Source organism: Eschscholzia californica, unplaced genomic scaffold (assembly GCF_041429995.1).
Source record: "Eschscholzia californica isolate CP2 unplaced genomic scaffold, dmEscCali1.0.p SCAF_4, whole genome shotgun sequence".
Classification (NCBI taxonomy): domain Eukaryota; kingdom Viridiplantae; phylum Streptophyta; class Magnoliopsida; order Ranunculales; family Papaveraceae; genus Eschscholzia; species Eschscholzia californica.
The window spans coordinates 12,375,809-12,395,721 of NW_028238461.1; the positions used below are offsets into that span (position 1 = coordinate 12,375,809).

At 39.1% G+C, this 19,913-nt stretch overlaps 2 protein-coding genes across 4 annotated transcripts; one reads left to right on the plus strand and one right to left on the minus strand.

Annotated features, from left to right (window-relative positions):
* On the plus strand, positions 1 to 2,376 carry LOC147542786 (Protein phosphatase 2C family protein). The gene is made up of 4 exons (XM_086638172.1): positions 1 to 560; positions 654 to 824; positions 1,231 to 1,401; positions 1,520 to 2,376. Exons 1-4 carry the CDS (start codon positions 177 to 179, stop codon positions 2,264 to 2,266), a joined length of 1,473 nt encoding a protein of 490 aa, XP_086494298.1. The 5' UTR covers positions 1 to 176; the 3' UTR covers positions 2,267 to 2,376.
* Positions 2,377 to 4,129: 1,753 nt separating this feature from the next.
* On the minus strand, positions 4,130 to 7,146 carry LOC147542787 (putative serine/threonine-protein kinase PBL28). 3 transcript variants are annotated; one of them, XM_086636800.1, is made up of 9 exons: positions 6,928 to 7,146; positions 6,747 to 6,821; positions 6,436 to 6,512; positions 6,169 to 6,353; positions 5,681 to 5,879; positions 5,428 to 5,591; positions 5,237 to 5,341; positions 4,643 to 4,765; positions 4,130 to 4,546 (listed from the first exon to the last, which is right to left on the minus strand). In XM_086636800.1, exons 3-9 carry the CDS (start codon positions 6,503 to 6,505, stop codon positions 4,310 to 4,312), a joined length of 1,083 nt encoding a protein of 360 aa, XP_086492926.1. In that variant the 5' UTR covers positions 6,506 to 6,512; positions 6,747 to 6,821; positions 6,928 to 7,146; the 3' UTR covers positions 4,130 to 4,309. The 3 variants fall into 3 exon arrangements, with proteins under 3 accessions (XP_086492926.1, XP_086492927.1, XP_086492928.1); XM_086636801.1 differs by lacking the exon at positions 6,928 to 7,146 and having other exon boundaries at positions 6,747 to 6,888; XM_086636802.1 differs by lacking the exon at positions 6,928 to 7,146 and having other exon boundaries at positions 6,640 to 6,747.
* Positions 7,147 to 19,913: the final 12,767 nt, after the last annotated feature.

Genomic DNA, 19,913 nt, shown 5'->3' on the forward strand with positions numbered 1-19,913 from the left:
ACCTCCCATATCTTCAAGAGATCCGTTGTTTCTCTATTTTCCCTCCTCTAACCCTTTCAAACCTTTTGACTAAATGCCCTAACGGATCGCCGTGAAGAGCTCTCCCACCCTCTATCTCTACCTTCTCTCTCTAAATAGCCGTTGGAACTCTCTCTCTCTCTCTGTTCTTAGAAGCAATGCCAAGCATTCTTGCAGAAGATCAAAATACCAATCCCTTATTACACAATGCCCCTGTTTCTCAGCTACCATTAAACCCTAATCAGAAAAAATTGTTAGTTTGCAAGGAGATCAAGAACATCACTGATCCTACTACTAGTATGCTTTCTTCTTCTAAACCTACTGGGGGTCTTTCTGTGAAAAGAAAAAGACCACCCATGATTCAGATTCCTTCTGTTTTACAAGAAATTCAATTGGACAAGATCAAACATAGTATGGATGAAGATACTGAAACCCTAGAGTATTCTGAAACAGGAGTTGGGGTTTTCTCTATTAAAGGAAAGAAAAAGGTTATGGAAGATACCCACAAGATTCTTTCTGGTTTAAATGGAGATTCAAAGAAGGTGATCTTTTGTGGGTTTTATCTATGCTTGCATATAAAGTTTGGGTTTTTATTTTTGGATATTGATGAATGGGTTTTTTGTTTTGTAATTTAGGGTTTCTTTGGGGTTTATGATGGACATGGAGGTCGAAAAGCGTCTGATTTTGTTGCTGAGAATTTGCATAAGAATATACTAGCAATGTTGGAAAATTCTCAAGGAAATTTGGGTAAAGAGGATGCCATTAAAGCAGGATATCTTAAAACTGACCAAGAATTTTTGAAACAGGTATACTTTAATGAATTTCAAGATTAGCAATCTTCTTGTGATTATGTAGTTTAAAAGATGAACTTATCATACACCATTGGGTCCAAAATGATATTCGGGCCGGAAAAACTGGCCAACCCGACGTGGTTGGTGGTCGGCCATGATGAGCCAAGTACTTAGCCCGTCCTGGCCAACCGCGTAGACCACCGGGTGGGTCCTGAAAACTATTTCAGGCCAAAGTATCAAACGTTTGTCTTTTGGTTGATGAAATGTGAGACTATCATAGTGCACTAGCACCTAAACTTGTTAATATGCTCAGAAGAAGTAAACCAAAACAAATCGACTAGATTGTCTTCCAATCCCATCAAGTTCTCTATGTTCTCTATCTGTACTGAGGAAGTTTGGGTGTGATTTGGATTTCTTACAGGGTTTAAGCAGTGGGTCTTGTTGTGTCACTTGCCTAATTGACGAGAAAGACATTATCGTCTCGAACTTAGGTGATTGCAGGGCAGTTCTATGTAGAGGTGGTGTAGCCGAAGCCCTCACAAAGGACCACACGGCTCGACGTGAGGATGAGCGAAAAAGAATCGAAAGTAAGGTAGTATTTTTATGTTAGGCAAACTTGGTAATGTTCATACGAAAGTGTTAAAGTTGGAAATTCTCCATTATCTTTGTCTCTTGTTTTCGTAATTTGTTAATTTGATAACTTCATATAGGGTGGATATGTTGAGATCAACCATGGTGCTTGGAGAATTCATGGGATACTTTCTGTTTCTAGATCCATTGGTGATATCCATTTGAAGGATTGGGTACTTGCTGAACCTGACACGAAAATCTTGAGTTTGACTCCAGAAATGGAGTTTCTTGTCTTAGCTTCAGATGGATTATGGGAAAAGGTTGACAATCAAGAAGCAACTGATATAGCGAGGCGGGTCTATCTTGCACCAAACAAGCTAGAATCTGCATGTTATGTTTCTAAAGAAGATGTTAATCAGTTTGGGTCTCAAAATACTAGTCCTCCATTAAAGAAAGCGAAAAAAAATCAGTTTGTGTCTGAAAACACTAGTCCTTCACCAAAGATGAGACAATTATCAAAACAAGATCAATTTGCATCCGAAAATACCACCCCGCCAAAGAAGATAAGGAGAATATCAAAAGAAGAAGCTCAATCTGTGTCTGAAAACACCAGTCCTCTATCAAGGATAAGGGAATTCTCAAGAGAAGATCAATTTGCTTCTGAAAATACCAGTCCTTCCAAGATGAGGAGAATTTCGGTGGTGAAAAAGCATAATAAAGTTATGAGTCAGTCTCCAAGTCGAGGAAGAACCAATAAAAATACAAACAATGTGGGACTAATTTCTGCCTGTAAAGAACTTGTGAACCTTGCACTAACTAGGGGTAGTATGGATGACATTACAGTGATGATAATCGATCTAGCTCACTTTTGTAGAAGCAACAAGTGAAATCATTGGTGTAAACACAAAACGATCTTTATATTGTGCATTACTTGTATAAAAAATTAAGTCTTTCCTTTTTCTTAGTTTCTTTGATAAGGAAATGATATGTTTCTTTCGGAAACCACAAATACCTATGATGTATTATTATATTATATATTCATTATGCATGTGTTTGAAGGCTCCATTAAACAGAAAGGGAAATCAGCTAGGGAAACGAAGGTAGAGAGGGATGGGGTTACATGGATTAGGAGGTGAATTCCACACAGAGAAACCACTGGTTGAGTTCATCCATTTCTTCGTCATCTCCAGGTAATGTCGATCAATCACATCCTTCAAGCTCTCTGTGGTGTTCACCCAGTATAGCCCCTGTCTTTGTATATATCTCCTCGTTGAAGTCGCTTGTGAAGAAACGATCTGCTTCTAACCTTCTGAACAAAAATCAATTTGACTGTCAGTATAGAAATGTCAATCACCCCAATGGGTTAATCTTACTCCAAATACTAAAATATGAAAAATGCAGGGACAAAAAAAAACTAGGCACTCTCTGTGGTTTGTCGTGCTTCGACTGATCTACTAAATCTTGAATCGCTTCGACTGATCTACTAAATCTTGAATTGTTTCAAGTCACGTAGGATTTATACCTCGAGTCTGCGTAATTTTTCTTGTTCTCAACATTACTCCTGAGATCTTTGACCTACTTAAACCCTACGATCAGGCCGAGGCTAGTTGAATTGGACTGAACTGGCCTTGTACGGACTCGGGCTAGAGGTTTGGGTAGTATTCAGATGGTAATCACCAAGGAGTAACCGACTCGTACTGAGATGGTAATTACCATGGGGCCAGACTTACGCAAGTCGGCCCGCAGGGATTCTAGTGAAGTGGGAGTAGGGGGAGAGATTTTTGAAATTTACTCTTGAATGAAGGGTGGAGACTTATTTGTTGCTGGTGCAGCAGAGAGATCCCTAGGTTGGAAATGATCAGGCAGAAGTGGATGCATCCTATAAATGCTTACAAATTCCTCAGTCTGAGAGTATGGAACTCCATGATTTTGAGGCTTCTTTAGTCCCACCAATCCACTCAAAATTGCTCCTCCTATGTGCCCAAATTCATCCTTAAACTTCTTCCCCAATAATCCATAACTGAAGTAATCATTTTTCAAACAATATTTTAATTTGTCAATTTTAAAATGAGTCTTATATTGAAGTAGATCGTTACGGATATGAGATCTTTCTACAAATTTTGTTTAAAATCTTGGGCATATGAAGTAGGACTCGAAATGTGATGTTTAAGCCTCAATTCGTTAAATCGGGCCAGCACTCTAAATTTATTTTTTGGAACATGTCTTAAATTTCATACCAATTACTGTTAACTGCGCAAGGCTGCTTTCGTGGTATGGGTTTTGAAAAGTTCGACCGTCCAATCAATAGTGTGTATATATCTTAGCGATCATAGCTGAAGTTACAAATCTTCCATATCGGTACAAGTCTTCATCCTCTAATTGGTGATATTGTTTCTGAGACATTACAAATCCATAAATATAAGTAATACTTTGTCAATCGTACTTTACGATAAATTTAGCATTCTCAAAGGGAGTCCAAAGTGCAACACTGGAAAAAGGTGAGTCCAAACAGCAGGTCAATTATACGAAAGAGGGTCCAAACAGCAAATCTCTCATTAAAAGATCATGAGATGAACTTTCATGTACTACTGTTGCCGGAGACCAACATAGATAAACTAGTCCTTTGATTATATAAAACACGGTTTGAGCATAAATCTAGCTCGCTTGGATCCGAATATGCCTCATTGAGTGATATCTAACAGAGCACACCAAACCTTTTAACACCCAAATATATGAAGTGCCCTTACGATTCCTAGAACAATAAACTTTCTGCACATAAAAATTGTTTATACAATCTCAAAATAAAACTAGGAGTACAAATCAAACAATCCCTTGATTATATCAAACACTTGGGTTCTTAGACAAATCGAATTTTAAATTCAAAGAATTTAAAAAAGAAAATAGAATAGGAAATCGAATATCATAAGCATTCAATTTGTTCTGAATAAATGCATTCCCATACCTAAACCTTTTGTATTAGTAAATAAAACCAGTTTCAGCTCCTTAACACATTCTTCCATTGATGGTCTTTCACGGCTCTCAGTACGAACACAACGGGATGCTAGATTTGCGAACATGAAAATCGACTCTAAAGTATAGGAACTTCTTCTCATGTCTGGGTCTATCATATTTCGAAGTTTCTTACGATCATTTAGTAAATGTTTAACCTGAATAAGTGGGTCATGGTTAATGTTTGATGGCGTTTTAATACGAAGTGCTTATAAAAATTGAATAAAATGCACTAAAGAGTGTCACATTTTTACCTGTATTATAATGTTTTGATCGGTTGAGCCCTGTGTTAAATCGAGCGCTCTTTTACCAGTCAAGAGCTCAAGAAGAACCACACCGAATGCATAAACATCGCTTTGTAAAGTTAGCTTTCCCGTCTGAGGTCAAAAAATTTATTAATGAAGAAAATGTAACACAAATATAAACAAGAACTGTTTTCGAACATAGTGTGGATTAATGTGATTCCAAGTTCCTGAACACCATGTAAAAATGTGGTCGGTAAACAATGGCTGGTTCTTGCGGAGGTGTTAGAGCCCATCCTTATTCCCTAATATATGGATAAAGGTTGCCAACGGGCTGTGTTGGCCCAGAAACGGTGCAACACGGTCCATTCATTAGGACGCTAGCCCAGCAAGGCAAGTTTCGGAATGGACCGTGGCGCGTCACAGGCGCGGCTCATTTAGCCACTACTGCCCCTCCTTAGATGACATTTTCTTAATACACCCGTTCTTATGAATACTTTCCATGGTAACATCTCTATACAGCACACAAAAGAATAAATGGATACTGAGATACTGGAAACGAAACCAGAAGAAACTAAGTTGAATTAAATGTAGAAAGATGCATACCGATGTGTACTCGGGATCAATATAACCAAAAGTACCAAGAATTTTTGTGGTAATATATATCTCTTGGCCTTCAGGCATTAGCTTAGCGAAGCCAAAATCGGATATCTGTGAGACGAAAGTCGAAAATATCATGAAAATATTACATATAGAATTAGCCCAAACAAATTGCTAGCTATGCATAAAAAGTATACCTTAGCTTCAAAATTTTCATCTAAGAGTATGTTGGTAGACTTGAAATCTCTATGAACCACAGGAATCCCAACTGCTGAACTCGAATGCAGATAAGCCAAGCCTCGTGCCGCTCCAAGTGCTACTTTAAGCCTCAGAGACCAACCCATCTTCATGTCACTAACTCCTAAATTATAACACAAACAACTTCAAGTTAAGAAACTTAACTAATCGATATTTGTTTATCGAAGCTATAGATTTTTGCAACAAACCAACCATTTAACTGATCTTGTAGATTCCCTTTGTGCATAAATTTGTAAACAAGAAATCGATGTTTGCCGTCAGCACAATAGCCTCTAAGAGTAACTAGATTTGGGTGTTCCAATCTACTTAACATGTCAACTTCTACCCGGAACTCTCGTTCCCCTTCTGCTTCTTTACTTGGTGGTAGCTCCATTTTCTTGATTGCCACTATCTTGAAACACCAAAAGAAGTTAGAAAATAGAAAAGATATTAAACTCAAACATGATTTTGGAACAAACGTCTCATTCTATGTTTTTCCTTGTTAAGTCATTAGGACTTGGTGGAATCAAATACAAAAATGGACTTCGTCAACAACAAGATCATCCTCTAAATGAAACTAAGAGGCGGGCGTTCCATTTTTGCACATCGTAAGTGACCGAGCATTTATCAAGCTCGAGCTTCCATATGAAGCTTCGTCTTTTTAGATTGATATTGAAACGATTCATAGCTTATTAACCAACCTCTCCGGACCGAAGAGTTCCTCTATAAACTCGCCCAAATCCTCCTTTACCCACCAAATTGTTGTCGCTAAATGAACACGTCGCTTCTTCCATTTCCTTGAGAGTGAAGACAGATGATCCATAATGTCTTTTAGTAGATGGTGTATGATCATCAAGTTGCCAATACTCGAGACGCTTATAAATCCCTAATACATATTGCGTATTACTAATTCAATCCTAAAATGTGAAAAACCAAATCAAAACAAGAACAAAAGAAGAATTACATACAAGGGTCACCATAATCTAGTGATTTGCTTCTCCTTCTCTTCTTCCACGCTGAAACGAACCCGAAAGGCATAATCACTCTGTATTCAAGAGTGAATTGTAGAAAACAGATCAAGTTATCACATTAGTTTTCTACTTCTTGCAAAACCCATTTAACAAAATGCCCTAAAAGTAACTAAGAATCAAAGTTTTTTGCTAAAAAACTACCTCAACTTCACCAACCATTAATAGAGTTGAAGCTTAGAAAATGGAGAATGGGTACTAGACAGTGAATGAAATAAAGAAAGAAATGGAGGGTGGTGGAAGAATCTTACCAAGAGGGAAGTACAAGTGAAGTTAGATTTTGACAGTATTCAACAACCACCAAATACCACCTTCATGAATTTTCCCTATAGAAAAAAAAAGTAAACCCTAAAGAAAACAATAAAACCCCATGAAAATAAAAACTTTAATCTTGAAGAAAAAGGGAAAGCAAGGGATAATATAAAGGGTTACCTGGTGAGAGGAGACCATTTGAGTACTGAAAAAGGAGATAGCAACCACAATCTCTGTCCTCATTTCCTTTTCTTTTGTATGAAGTGAGAGAAACAAAAGAGAGAGAGAGAGAGAGAGAGAGAGAGAGAGAGAGAGAGAGAGTGAAATAGAGTTAACATTGTTTTCTTTGTTTGGTAAAGGGGAATTAACAGTTGAAGAGCTGCTTTCAATCTTTTCTTTATTTTGCTGAATAGTACTCTGCTTTTATAAAAACAATCTTCACATAAGATTTCAGGTCTACCTAATCTTCAATTATTTATGTGTCAAAATTGAATTTCATTGGGTGGGATCCATATAAATGCCTCCAACCAAAATTGTAGTGTCTTTTTGTAAACAATCAAACAAGCTTATATATTTGTTTATATGTTTCTTGTTTAGACACCTTTTATTTGATGCTCTGTCAACATATTTTGGGACGTTCGTCGACTCTTTTGTAGCGCTCTGTATGACATTTTTTGTGACCCTTTAGTCCGCACTTGTGACGTTTCGTATTGACAGACAAAACCATACTAAGGCTTAAGATGGGTATTGTTTTAGTCATTAAGACTTTGTTTGAGTCATGGATTCCGAAATTAGGCCACTAAAGCCGCGGAGTTCCGGTAATAAGATGATGTTGTCACCTTTTTGTGTCGCTCAGTCGGCATTCTATGTGATGCTTTGTTCGGCACTTTTTGTATCGCTCTGTTGACACTTTGTGACACCCGCCCAACCGACACTCTTGTAACACTCAGTCTCGATATTTTTGTGAACGCTCTATCGACACTTCTTGTGACTCCGTCGATACTCAAATTTTGTGATGCTCTCTATATGGGCTTTTTTGTGACGCCGGAAACACTTTTGTGACCAGCCCATTGAACATTCTTTGAGTGCCTCGCTTACACTTTTTTGAGCTACATCTGAAATTTTTGGGCGATTTCCACAACATCACTCTTTGTGACGCTTTGTTACTTGGTGTTCTCCTTAAACTTTTCTGTGTTGTCTAGATTCTAACGACACCTTCTGCATCCACTTTTGCAACCCTTTCATGCCCATTTGGGAACTTTTTTTCTTTTGACGCTTTCCTACCCACATTAAAATACGGCACAGTTTGGATTCTACTGAGAGACCACAGTTAAAACCGTGGTCGAAAGTGAAGCCTCCTCAATATCATGCCTGTTACTTCTTTAATTATCATTAATCACTTATAAGCTTTCTAATGCAAAACTGTGAACATGAATTCCATCCAAACCAACTGATATTCACTTATTTACACAAGGAAAAAATCAATACATGAAAAGATTAGTGTTTCGAAGACTTCGATTTTGTTTTGAGAAGTTATAATAAGAGATTAGAAATGGCAAGACTTGTTTCTCAGAAGAAAACTGCCTCATTTCCACTTGTTTCTTAGTTTAGATAGTTGACTATACATAATTATTTATAGTGGAAATTACAACTCCTAGTAAAAATGTAGTCTTCGGTATGTGTTTCATTAGTGAGTTTGATTTTCCTATGAATAATTCATTTAATAATTTGTTACTGTAACTGTAGTAATATTTTCATTTACCCATGTGACTATGCGGGAAGGTCCGGACATTTACGCTTGTATAAGAACCGAGGATTTAAGATAGTAATTGTAGACATTGTTATGTAGACAAATTTTCCGATCCACTCCCCGAGCCATTTGGGTTTCCATACCTCTATGATGTTAATTCGGTTGGTTGATTTTTGATGATTAGTGTGGCCTAAATAATAAGTATAGAAGTGGAAGATAGCGAGAGTGCGATATCCAATCTGAGACGTCCAAATATTAAGAGAAATTGGTTGCTTGAAGTCTGAGACGAACTATGTCCGTCTGCCCAGCAAAGTTAGATAGGCTATTCATTGACTGTCAATCCAATCACATAATTCTCTATCTCAATCAAGGATAAATGTTTTTCAACTATTCACTCCAAATCACAAATATATTTACACCCTTTATTCTCTCTAAATCAACCACAATATATTCGTAATATTTCTTTGATTACTAGAATTATTATTATTGTAGATTTGATTTTTGATTTGATTTAGTGTGCAAGATAAAATTCAAATATTTGTTTCTATACATGGACAACACACAAAAAAACTTCCCTAGGAATTTAAAATACTCTTCTCATCCTTTTTCTAGCTTCTCATCAAGGGTTTTCAACTCTATATGAGTAATTCATTCTTCTTCTCTGCCTCCTCCTCCTCCTCCTCCTCCTCATCTATCTTCTCTTAAAATCCAAGTATGGAAGGAAGCAGCAGGTTCATAGCACCACCAATTTTCATAAAGAGCGCAGAATTGGCCAACAACAACATATTTATGTATGAGCAATCACCTTCTCACCAAGGATGGTTGATTATATGGTGTGTACATGAAAGGAGGAGGTGGAAAATGGGTGATTGCTGTCTCTGGAATCCAACAACATTTGAGTCAATTATGTTACCTTCTCTTTTCTCCTTTCTCGACGATGAGACAATTACGGGTCCATTCAGTGCTATCCTGACTTCTCCACCAACCTCAAATAATTCCATGGTTGTCTTTAGCTTCTGTAACAGAGTTCGACAAGATTTGTGCTTTCTTCTATTTTGCTGTCCAGGAGATAAACAATGGAGGAAACAAGACTATTCATTATTGGCTCCTTGTCTGTTTTGCTTCAGAGGTAGTAGTACCAAATTATGCATCATGGGTACTGATGACGATTTTGATAAGATCCATATGATCGAAAAACTCGAGCCTCAAATATTTATTAACTCACTCAAAGTTTTATTTAACAACAATGCACGTCATCCAGCAGAAGGAGAATCAACAATTGGTATTAAGACAAATTATGTGGAGTGTTGTGATGAACTGTTTAAGATTGTTAGAGCGTATCGTTTTCGTGATTACTTTTCTGGAAAAGCACTATTGTATTTCATAAAAATTTCCAAATTTAATTTTGCTTCAAAGGGGGTTCCTAGTTGGGTAAAAGTTGAAAGCATGGGCAATCATGTGCTCTTTCTAGGGGAAAACAGTATTGCTTCTTCTTCAGCCGCCGAGTTGGGTCTCACAAAGGGTTGTGTGTACTTCACTCAGGGAAACGAAAGCGTATATAAATTTGACGTAGAAGATGATTCTATTTATGTTTGTTTACCCTACTCTTCTTTGGATCAGCTAATGCCGTTATCTCCACAGGATTGGGTTAGACTCGTACATGGAAGATCGGGCGACATCTTTTGCGACGAGGAAGGAGCACAAAAGACTCTCCCTGCTGAGGTAGACTATGCCATTGTACAACCTACATCTCCACATCTAGTTTTTTTACAAAAAAATGTCTGGAACTTCATAGATCCAATGCATAATAACCACAAGTATCACTTAAACTCCCTTTCGGAAATTCTATTAGATGCAACAATCCACTTCTCTAAGGGTGGTTGGCTACTAATGTCTAGAGGAAAAAGAAACCTATTCTTTTTCAACCCCTTCACCAGAGTTACAATCTGTCTTCCGGACTTGGAAAAATATTATATGTTTTCTGGTGTCTCCTTCTCGTCTTTACCTACTTCTTCAGACTGCGTAGTTTTCGGCATTGCAGAAAAAAATAGAGAACCTGCTTGCATATCTATTTCGAGGGGAGATGATTCTTGGGTTTACAATACCGAACTACCTTCTCGTGAAAATCTTAAGGAGTTTAAGGTGTCGCTTAACAATCCTGTTTTTTTCAAAGGAGTTTTCTATTGCATAGACCAGTACGGAACTTTGGGTGTTTTCGAAAAACAGCATACTGTATGTAAGTGGGAAGTTCTTGACAAGCCTGAAAGGCCATCTATTAACGGTGATATCTATATGAGTTTCTTGGTAGAGTGCCAAGGAGAGTTGTTATCCGTGCTTTTAGGACATCTAGGGAAGCATGTTTCGGTATTTAGACTGGACTTCTCAAACATGAATTGGGTTGAGGTTAACAGTTTGCAAAAACACATGTTATTCATCAGCGGTACCTCCAGTATCTTGGCGATCGCTCCCAATAGTATGATGGAGAACAAAATCTTCTTTGCTAGACTTGGTCATGGTAACAAAATTCTATACTATTGTCTTGATACAAGTAGGTATTACTGTTTTGGGAGTCAACATTCTGCTGAAGATTTCTACGGTACAAAGAGGCAGTTAAATTGTAGCTGGATTGAACCTAACTGGGCAGATAACACGCCGCAAGAGCTTGATTGGAACAATGTTGAGCAAATTACACTATTGTCTTGATACAAGTAGGGTAAACTGAAAGAGGGAAGATGGCTTGAGGCGGTTTTTGGATGCAATTGGAGGCGGTTTCAATTGGATTTCAATTGAGGAGGCGGTTTCTCACTAAATAGGCCGTTTCAATTGGTTTCTAATTGAGAGGCAGTTTCTATTAATTGGAGTTTCTAATTGGTAACTTCCTAAGTCGGTTTAATATCCTATATATAGGAGGCATCTTGTGAGATCATTATCACCAACACAAGCAACAACAACTCTTCTTTAGAGAGAGCTAAAGAGAGAGAAATTTTTTGTTCATAGTTTTGAGCGGTGTTAAATTTCTCGGTCGTCGAAGATTTAGTATAGAAGGTTAAATTCTATACGGTACCATCTTGGGACGAACTTGCGGGTTGTGTGAGTCGTCTTCATCTATCCTTCAATAAAGATTTCTTGTTCGCCCGAGGACGTAGGCTTTAAAGCCGAACCTCGTTAAATTCTGTTCGCATATTTGATTTTGGCTTAGCTTTTCGATTAATCTTCATAATCGGATCAATTTCAAGGATAGGTTCGATAGCTTCCGCGACTTTTAATTATAACAATTGGTATCAGAGCCTTGTTGAGATTGAACGAAGAGAAGATGGGATCGAGAAGTGGTACGGTCAAATCAGGGAAATATGAGATAGAGAAGTTCAATGGGAAAAACGATTTTTCTTATTGGCGGATGCAGATGAAGAATCTGTTAATCTCGCAGAAATTACACAAGACGTTGACGGGAAAGAAACCAGGAGATATGTCAGATGAGGATTGGGAGGAGTTAGATCTCGAAGCACGGGCTACCATTATGTTGTGTCTTGAGAGGGACGTGGCGTTCCTAGTAGACGGAGAAACAACGGCGGCGGGTGTGTGGTTAAAGCTAGAAAGCAGTTTCATGACGAAAACTTTAACGAATCGGGTCTACTTAAAATCCAAATTATTCACATGTAGAATGGAAGAGGGTTCTTCTATTCAGGAGTATGTGAATAGGTTTGACAGGATTATCTCAGATTTGAAGGATATTGATGTTAAGGTTGAGGATGAGGACCAAGCCCTCATATTGTTACTTTCATTGCCTAAATCCTATGAGAACCTTGTTCAAACTTTGATGCTTGTTGGTGATAGTCTAAGCATGGACGAGACGAGAAATTCGCTATTAGCGGATGACCTTCGTAAGGTTGCTACTAGCAGTATGGCGTCGGGTGGAGTAGACAAAGAACAAGCACAAGGGTTGTTTGTAACGAGGGGGAGGAGTAATGAAAGGGGAAAGGGAAAGGGCGGGAAATCTAGATCCAAATCTAGAGGCTCTTTCAAGAAAACGTGCTTTAGTTGTGGTGAGCTTGGCCACTTTAAAGCGGCTTGTCCAAAGAGAAAGTTGAAGCAAAAGAACGAAGGCTACAAGGAGAAACAAGAGATGCAAGAGGCGGGATATGTGTCAGAAGAGGCGGATGAATGTTTCTCGGTGACAGAGGTGTCTGAGAAAATCTTCGATAAGTGGATGCTTGATTCAGGGGCGTCACACCATATGTGTCCAAATAGGGAGTTGTTTACTACCTATAGGAGTATAGATGGTGGTACAGTTTTACTGGGTGATGATAGTATATGTAAAACTGTGGGACTCGGAACAATACGTATCAAGATGCACGATGGAGTGGTGAGAACATTGACGGACGTAAGACACATACCCGATTTGCGGAAAAATCTAATTTCCCTTGGTGTGTTGGAGCGGAACGGCTGTAAGATAATTATAGAGAATGGCTCCATAAAAGTCGTTAAGGGTTCTTTGGTGGTAATGAGAGGTACTCGTTACGGTAATTTATACAAACTTTTGGGGACAACAATTACGGGAGATGTAGCAGTAGGAATCAGTGGAAGGGATCCAACGGCTAGTACGAGGCTTTGGCATATGCGCCTTGGGCATATGTCAGAAAAGGGTCTATCTTTGATGTGCGGGAAAGGCTTGTTGAAGGACATGAAGAAGCCTTGCATGGAGTTTTGTGAGCATTGTGTGTTCGGGAAGGCACACAGGGTGACGTTCTCTACAAGTAAGCACAGGAGCAAAGAGGTGTTAGACTACGTACACACCGATGTCTGGGGACCGGCAAAGTTACCTTCCAAGGGTGGTTCCAGGTATTTTGTTACATTCGTTGATGATCATTCGAGATTTGTCTGGCTTTATTTTCTGAAGCATAAGAATGAGGTATTCAACATGTTCCTGGTGTGGAAAGCAATGGTTGAGAACAAAACTGGTCGAAAGCTGAAGACGTTAAGGTCGGATAATGGGACCGAGTACACGGATGGGGCATTCAAGGAGTTTTGTAATCAGGAAGGCATTGTGAGGCACTGGACAGTAGTAAACACACCTCAGCAGAATGGAGTCGCAGAGAGATTGAACCGTACACTACTTGAGAAGGCTAGATGTATGCGCTCCAATTCGGGATTAGGCGTAGAATGGTGGGCAGAATCTGTTGCTACAGCTTGTTATATTGTGAACAGGTCTCCACATTTTTCTTTAGATGGCGGCATACCTTACGAGGTGTGGTCAGGTGAACATGCAGATTACGGGAGACTTAGGGTTTTCGGTTGTACGGCCTATTACCATATTAAAGGTAACAAACTTGACAATAGAGCAAAGAAGACAATTTTCTTAGGATATGCTACAGGAGTCAAGGGTTATCGGTTATGGTGTACGGAAGACAAGAAGTTTGTAATCAGCAGAGATGTGGTGTTTGATGAGTCATCTATTGTAGCTATGGCGAAAGCTACGGTGCCTAGTTGTGGTGATGTTGGGTCTACTAAAGCTCAAGTAGTGGAAGTAGAAGCCGAAGACCAACGGGTTTCTAGGAATCATGATCAGGTGGAGCATCAGGATAATACTCAGGATGAGGAAATTGATGAACCCGATCATGAGGAGGTTCAAGGGGAAGGTACACAAGTTTTACAACAACAACAGCAGGATGTTTCGGTACACACTAGGCCGAAACGGTTATATAAGCCGGTACAGAGGTTAGGGTCAGACAAACCTCTTAGGCATTACGGGCAGGCAAATGTGGTTGAATATGCACTCTCGGTGGAAGACGACGAGCCGGTCACCTTCAAACAAGCTATTACCGCGGAGGAAAGAGAGAGTTGGTTGGTTGCTATGCAAGAAGAGATGGAGTCTCTCCACAAGAACAAGACATGGGAGGTTGTCCCATTGCCCGAAGGTAAGTCTGTTATTGGTTGTAAATGGGTGTACAAAAAGAAAGAGGATTCTTCCGAAATCAAGGGTACAAGGTATAAGGCAAGACTAGTGGCCAAGGGATATGCGCAGAAAGAAGGGGTCGACTACAATGAGATTTTCTCACCGGTCGTGAAACATACTTCTATTCGGGTGCTATTGAGTATTGTTGCTCACAGTGATCTTGAGCTGGAACAACTCGATGTTAAAACTGCCTTCTTGCACGGAGATTTGGAAGAAGAAATCTATATGGCTCAACCTGAGGGATACAAGGTTGAGGGCAAAGAAAATCAAGTATGTCGTTTGAGGAAATCTCTTTACGGATTGAAACAATCCCCTCGCCAATGGTACAAACGATTTGATTTTTTCATGCTAAAGCATGGTTTTCGCAGAAGTGACTATGATTGTTGTGTATACATCAAGAAGCTTCGCGAAGGTGACTTTATTTATCTCCTTTTGTATGTGGATGACATGCTTATTGCTTCTCGAAGCATGGTGGAGATAGATAAGTTGAAATCTCAACTCAGTCAAGAGTTTGAGATGAAAGACATGGGCGCTGCAAAGAAGATACTGGGAATGGAGATTAAGAGAGAGCGGTCAAGTAAGAAACTGTACTTGAATCAGAAAGATTACGTCGAACGAGTAGTCTCTCGATTCGGGATGCAGAATGCGAAGGCGGTGTCAACACCTTTGGCACCACACTTCAGGCTCTCGGGAAAACAATCTCCCACTACTACGGTGGAGAAGGATCATATGGATCGTGTACCGTATGCTAGTGCAGTTGGCAGTTTGATGTACGCTATGGTGTGTACTCGTCCGGATATTTCACAAGCGGTCAGTGTGGTTAGTAGGTTTATGGCAAACCCGGGGAAGACACATTGGGAAGCTGTGAAGTGGGTCTTGAGGTACTTGAAGGGTACCGTTGATACGGGTTTGTGCTTTGGTGGAGACACATGTCAGGTAAGCGGTTATGTTGACTCAGATTATGCTGGCGATCTAGATAGAAGACGATCTACTACTGGTTATGTATTTAGGGTACATGGTGCTCCAGTTAGTTGGCGATCGATGTTACAATTTACAGTTGCGTTATCTACTACGGAGGCCGAGTATATGGCTATGGCCGAGGGTGTGAAGGAAGCATTGTGGTTGTGGGGTCTTCTGGACGATCTGGGGATTAAGCAGGAGTGCGTAGATGTATGGAGTGATAGTCAAAGTGCAATCCACTTGGCGAAGAATCAGGTTCACCATGCTCGCACTAAGCATATCGATGTCAGGTATCACTTTGTACGAGATGTCATAGAGGAAGGTGATGTTTCTCTCATGAAGGTACACACAGATGAGAATCCCGCGGACATGTTGACTAAAGTGGTGACGTGTAGCAAGTTTCAGCATTGTCTGGAATTGCTGCAAATCGGCTCGTGTTAAGTTGCCCGAAAGGGCGTAATGGCGACAAGGTAATCTTTATGTGAAGGGTTGGTAGAACTACGGTAGGCTTGATCCTGTAAAAGGGTACGTAGGCAGCCATGGTCATATGGTGCAGTCGGATGAAGTTACAAGAAGCAGATATATCTTACAAGGAGTATCCTGGTGTTCGTCCAAAATTTGAAGTGTGTCAAATTGTGTACGAGGTGGAGAATTGAAAGAGGGAAGATGGCTTGAGGCGGTTTTTGGATGCAATTGGAGGCGGTTTCAATTGGATTTCAATTGAGGAGGCGGTTTCTCACTAAATAGGCGGTTTCAATTGGTTTCTAATTGAGAGGCAGTTTCTATTAATTGGAGTTTCTAATTGGTAACTTCCTAAGTCGGTTTAATATCCTATATATAGGAGGCATCTTGTGAGATCATTATCACCAACACAAGCAACAACAACTCTTCTTTAGAGAGAGCTAAAGAGAGAGAGCAAGTGAGAGAGAAATTTTTTGTTCATAGTTTTGAGCGGTGTTAAATTTCTCGGTCGTCGAAGATTTAGTATAGAAGGTTAAATTCTATACGGTACCATCTTGGGACGAACTTGCGGGTTGTGTGAGTCGTCTTCATCTATCCTTCAATAAAGATTTCTTGTTCGCCCGAGGACGTAGGCTTTAAAGCCGAACCTCGTTAAATTCTGTTCGCATATTTGATTTTGGCTTAGCTTTTCGATTAATCTTCATAATCGGATCAATTTCAAGGATAGGTTCGATAGCTTCCGCGACTTTTAATTATAACATAAACTTTTGATTATCTTTTCTTTTCTGATTGACATTTTGGAGGTTAATAAAGGTTATATGAACCATTATTGCCATCCATCTTTCCTGTTTTATGTTGTGAAATTTTATATGCTTTAATTTCAGTTTGGTGTTTTGAGGTTAATAAATGTTATATGAACAATTATTGTCATCATTCTTTCCTCTTTCATGTGGTGAAATGTTATATGCTTTAATTTCAGTTTAATTGGTGTATTTTCGATATATACTACTCCACCCTTATATACTCAGCAACCATTGGAAAAATATACTAGATTTATACTTTCTTACTTATTCAATAGGTCTGGCTTCTAGCAGTACTTCTAATTCGAACACCGAACACGAAGATATTTAAGTAGCAATTGATGTAGTCTGTTCAGATTAGGAAGCAGGAAATAGAAGCAGATGTAGTCTTTTCTCGCCGAATTGTTTTGAGTAAACAAACTCTGTTTGAAGACTCCATTATTACTGCAATATTCGTACCTTTTAGAAGCATAAAAATATAGTGTACTTGGTAGATTCATAAATTGCTAGATTGATCAGAACAAAATCAATAGGAGTTGGCCATTCATATTGGTCAGAACTAAATTTTACAAAACAAAAACCACCTTGTTGATACCATAATATTTTCATATGAAAATGTAAGTTAGCATCTGATTAGGTACTTAAAAGAGTGACAACCTATTTACAGTATTTGAACCTAAAGTGAAATAGTACTCTTGAGTTCTGCTGCTATTCTCACGAGCTTCGTTATTCAAAAGCTCAATTCCCTTCAAACCCATGATTATAAGCCATACATCAGAAGCTTAAATAAGAATGTAGATCTGTGTTGAGGGAAATAGAGATAGAGAGGCGCACTTGGACGGGCATAAATGCTAGACTCGAAAACAATCCTGAGGTAGTATTACCACTTCTGTAGTGCTGCTTCTTTCCCATGGACCTGAAAGCAGTATGGGGTGAGGATTAGGTTAACGACCAATGTTGAACGTCGATTGTTATGAACGTAATAGCTCAAGCAAAACAGATGTAGGAAGGCATGAAACGGGTTATAAAACTTACTTCTGCATCAAACTTTCACTGACTAGTTGACCCACGCAGTATGGGGTGAGGATTAGGTTAATGACCAATGTTGAACGTCGATTGTTATGAACGTAATAGCTCAAGCAAAACAGATGTAGGAAGGCATGAAACGGGTTATAAAACTTACTTCGTCATAACTTCTGAATCAAACTTTCACTGACTAGTTGATCTATGCAGCTTGTCCTTCCCAGCCTGACCTAGCATACCAAAGCCTATACTCAATCCATCCCCTACAGAGTTCTCTTCGGGTGTTCCAAACTGTACTCTGTTAGCCAGCTTCATCATCTCTGTTTTGACAAACCTTTGTTTATGATTTCGAAGACGACAACCACCCCTCTTCTTCTCCGTCTCTAATTGTGGAACAGGAAGAGGCTTCGGTCGTTTAGCAGGAGGAAGTTCTTGTAACTTTACAAATTTTCGTTCAAATCTCTTCCCTCGTGTCCTTTCCTCCCTCTCCTGTCGAATAACTCCCCAAGTTATTTCTCACTGCAAGTGCAGAATTTGAACATAGAAGTCGATGAACCTTCTTCCACAGACCAGGAGGAGCGTTCAGAAAAAGCTCTGTCCGCTCAAGGTATCCTCTTCGAAACTCGGAGGTGGAAGAAAAAATCCTGCTAGATTTTTTCTCTTTGCGCCAAGTTGCTGTAAGTTACTCACCTCGGTATATTAGCTAAAGCGGATAAGCTACCAGCACTTCCCAAGATTGTAGAAGCAACAGAACACCAAATAACGGCTGATTTGGAGCAATATAACCAATAACCTAATTGTCTAACAGTAAAAGATTACAAAAAAACAAGCACTTTTATTATATTTATGATTATTATTACAATATACAAGAGCTACTGGGCTCAACACGAAACCTTCTTAATTACAGAGTCAGAGGAGGCGGTCGCTACCATCTCACTACTGAGACAATCCACAAACATTCATTGTTATCGTGGGATATGCTCTGTTGTGTTGATGTAATCTTTAGAGTTCATTGACATAATGCACAAGCTATATGGGAGAAAAAAATAAATTGCAAGAAACACAAGAACACCAAGATCTGCCTCTTCACCAATGGCCGGTCGAGGTGGGTTTCTCCAGTAAATTTGACTTGCACACCAAACACAGTATAAGCTCGCTATAATCACAATAAGTTTCACCGATTGATTCCATTGTGTCCTATCGGATTTTGTGTGCTTCACACTGCAATCATAACATGAAAATATGAAAATGGAAAAATCACGTAGTTCTATGATGTCCATGGAGGAAAATTTTCACCATTGTACACAGCTCTGTCGGTTATTCAGGTGATAAGTGTGGTCGTACGTTTAGAGTTTGGTATATGGGTAGTCTTGGTTTCCGAATGAGATTTATTCCTACACAGAAAATAGTAAAATGTATTCAGAAAGAGTACTAACCTGTTGATGTAAATGAAGCCTCCTAGTAAACAAATACACAAGAATCCAACCACAACGACAGCGTCCGGGTCGACAGGAGCTCGAGATTTCCACCAACCAGTGCTCAATATCCAAGTATACATCGATGGTAATATGTTACCAGTACTTTGATACATAAAGATTATCATAGAATGAAAAGTGAATTCAAACTACGCTTAGTAAAGAATTGAAGTTGAACTAGATAGAAGAAAAAAGTGGGACCATGACATGAGACTATATGCCAAAATCAACATACAACGATCATATCTCCGCAAGTTCGGTTGGTTTTTCTCATAGTCACACAATTGCAAAATATGGTCCTTGAATTTGAGCTAAAACTTGTGGTTTACCAAGTTTATGCACTTTTCTTGGATGTGAATTTTGATATTTGGAACAACTAACACATTTTTGAGATCAAATATATGATCATCAGTTGTAAGCTTGGTATCACCTGTGCTAGAAATGGGTATACATGTTCCACTTCCAACCATAACTGAGTTGGAACCTGAATAGCTTCTTTCATTTGTAATAGCATTTGCATCATAGGTCATATGGCTTGTAGCCCCTTTATCAGCTAACCAAATTGCTGAAGAAGGATCATTATTTTTCTTAATCACTAAAACCATTAGAGCTTCTTCATAATCATTGTTGTCCGAAAAGTGACCAAATTGAGCATCATATGCTTCTTCCTCACTTAGTTTCTCTTCTTCATGATGAGAATGAGAATGAGAAGGTTCACCTTCTTCATATAGATGCAGACCAGC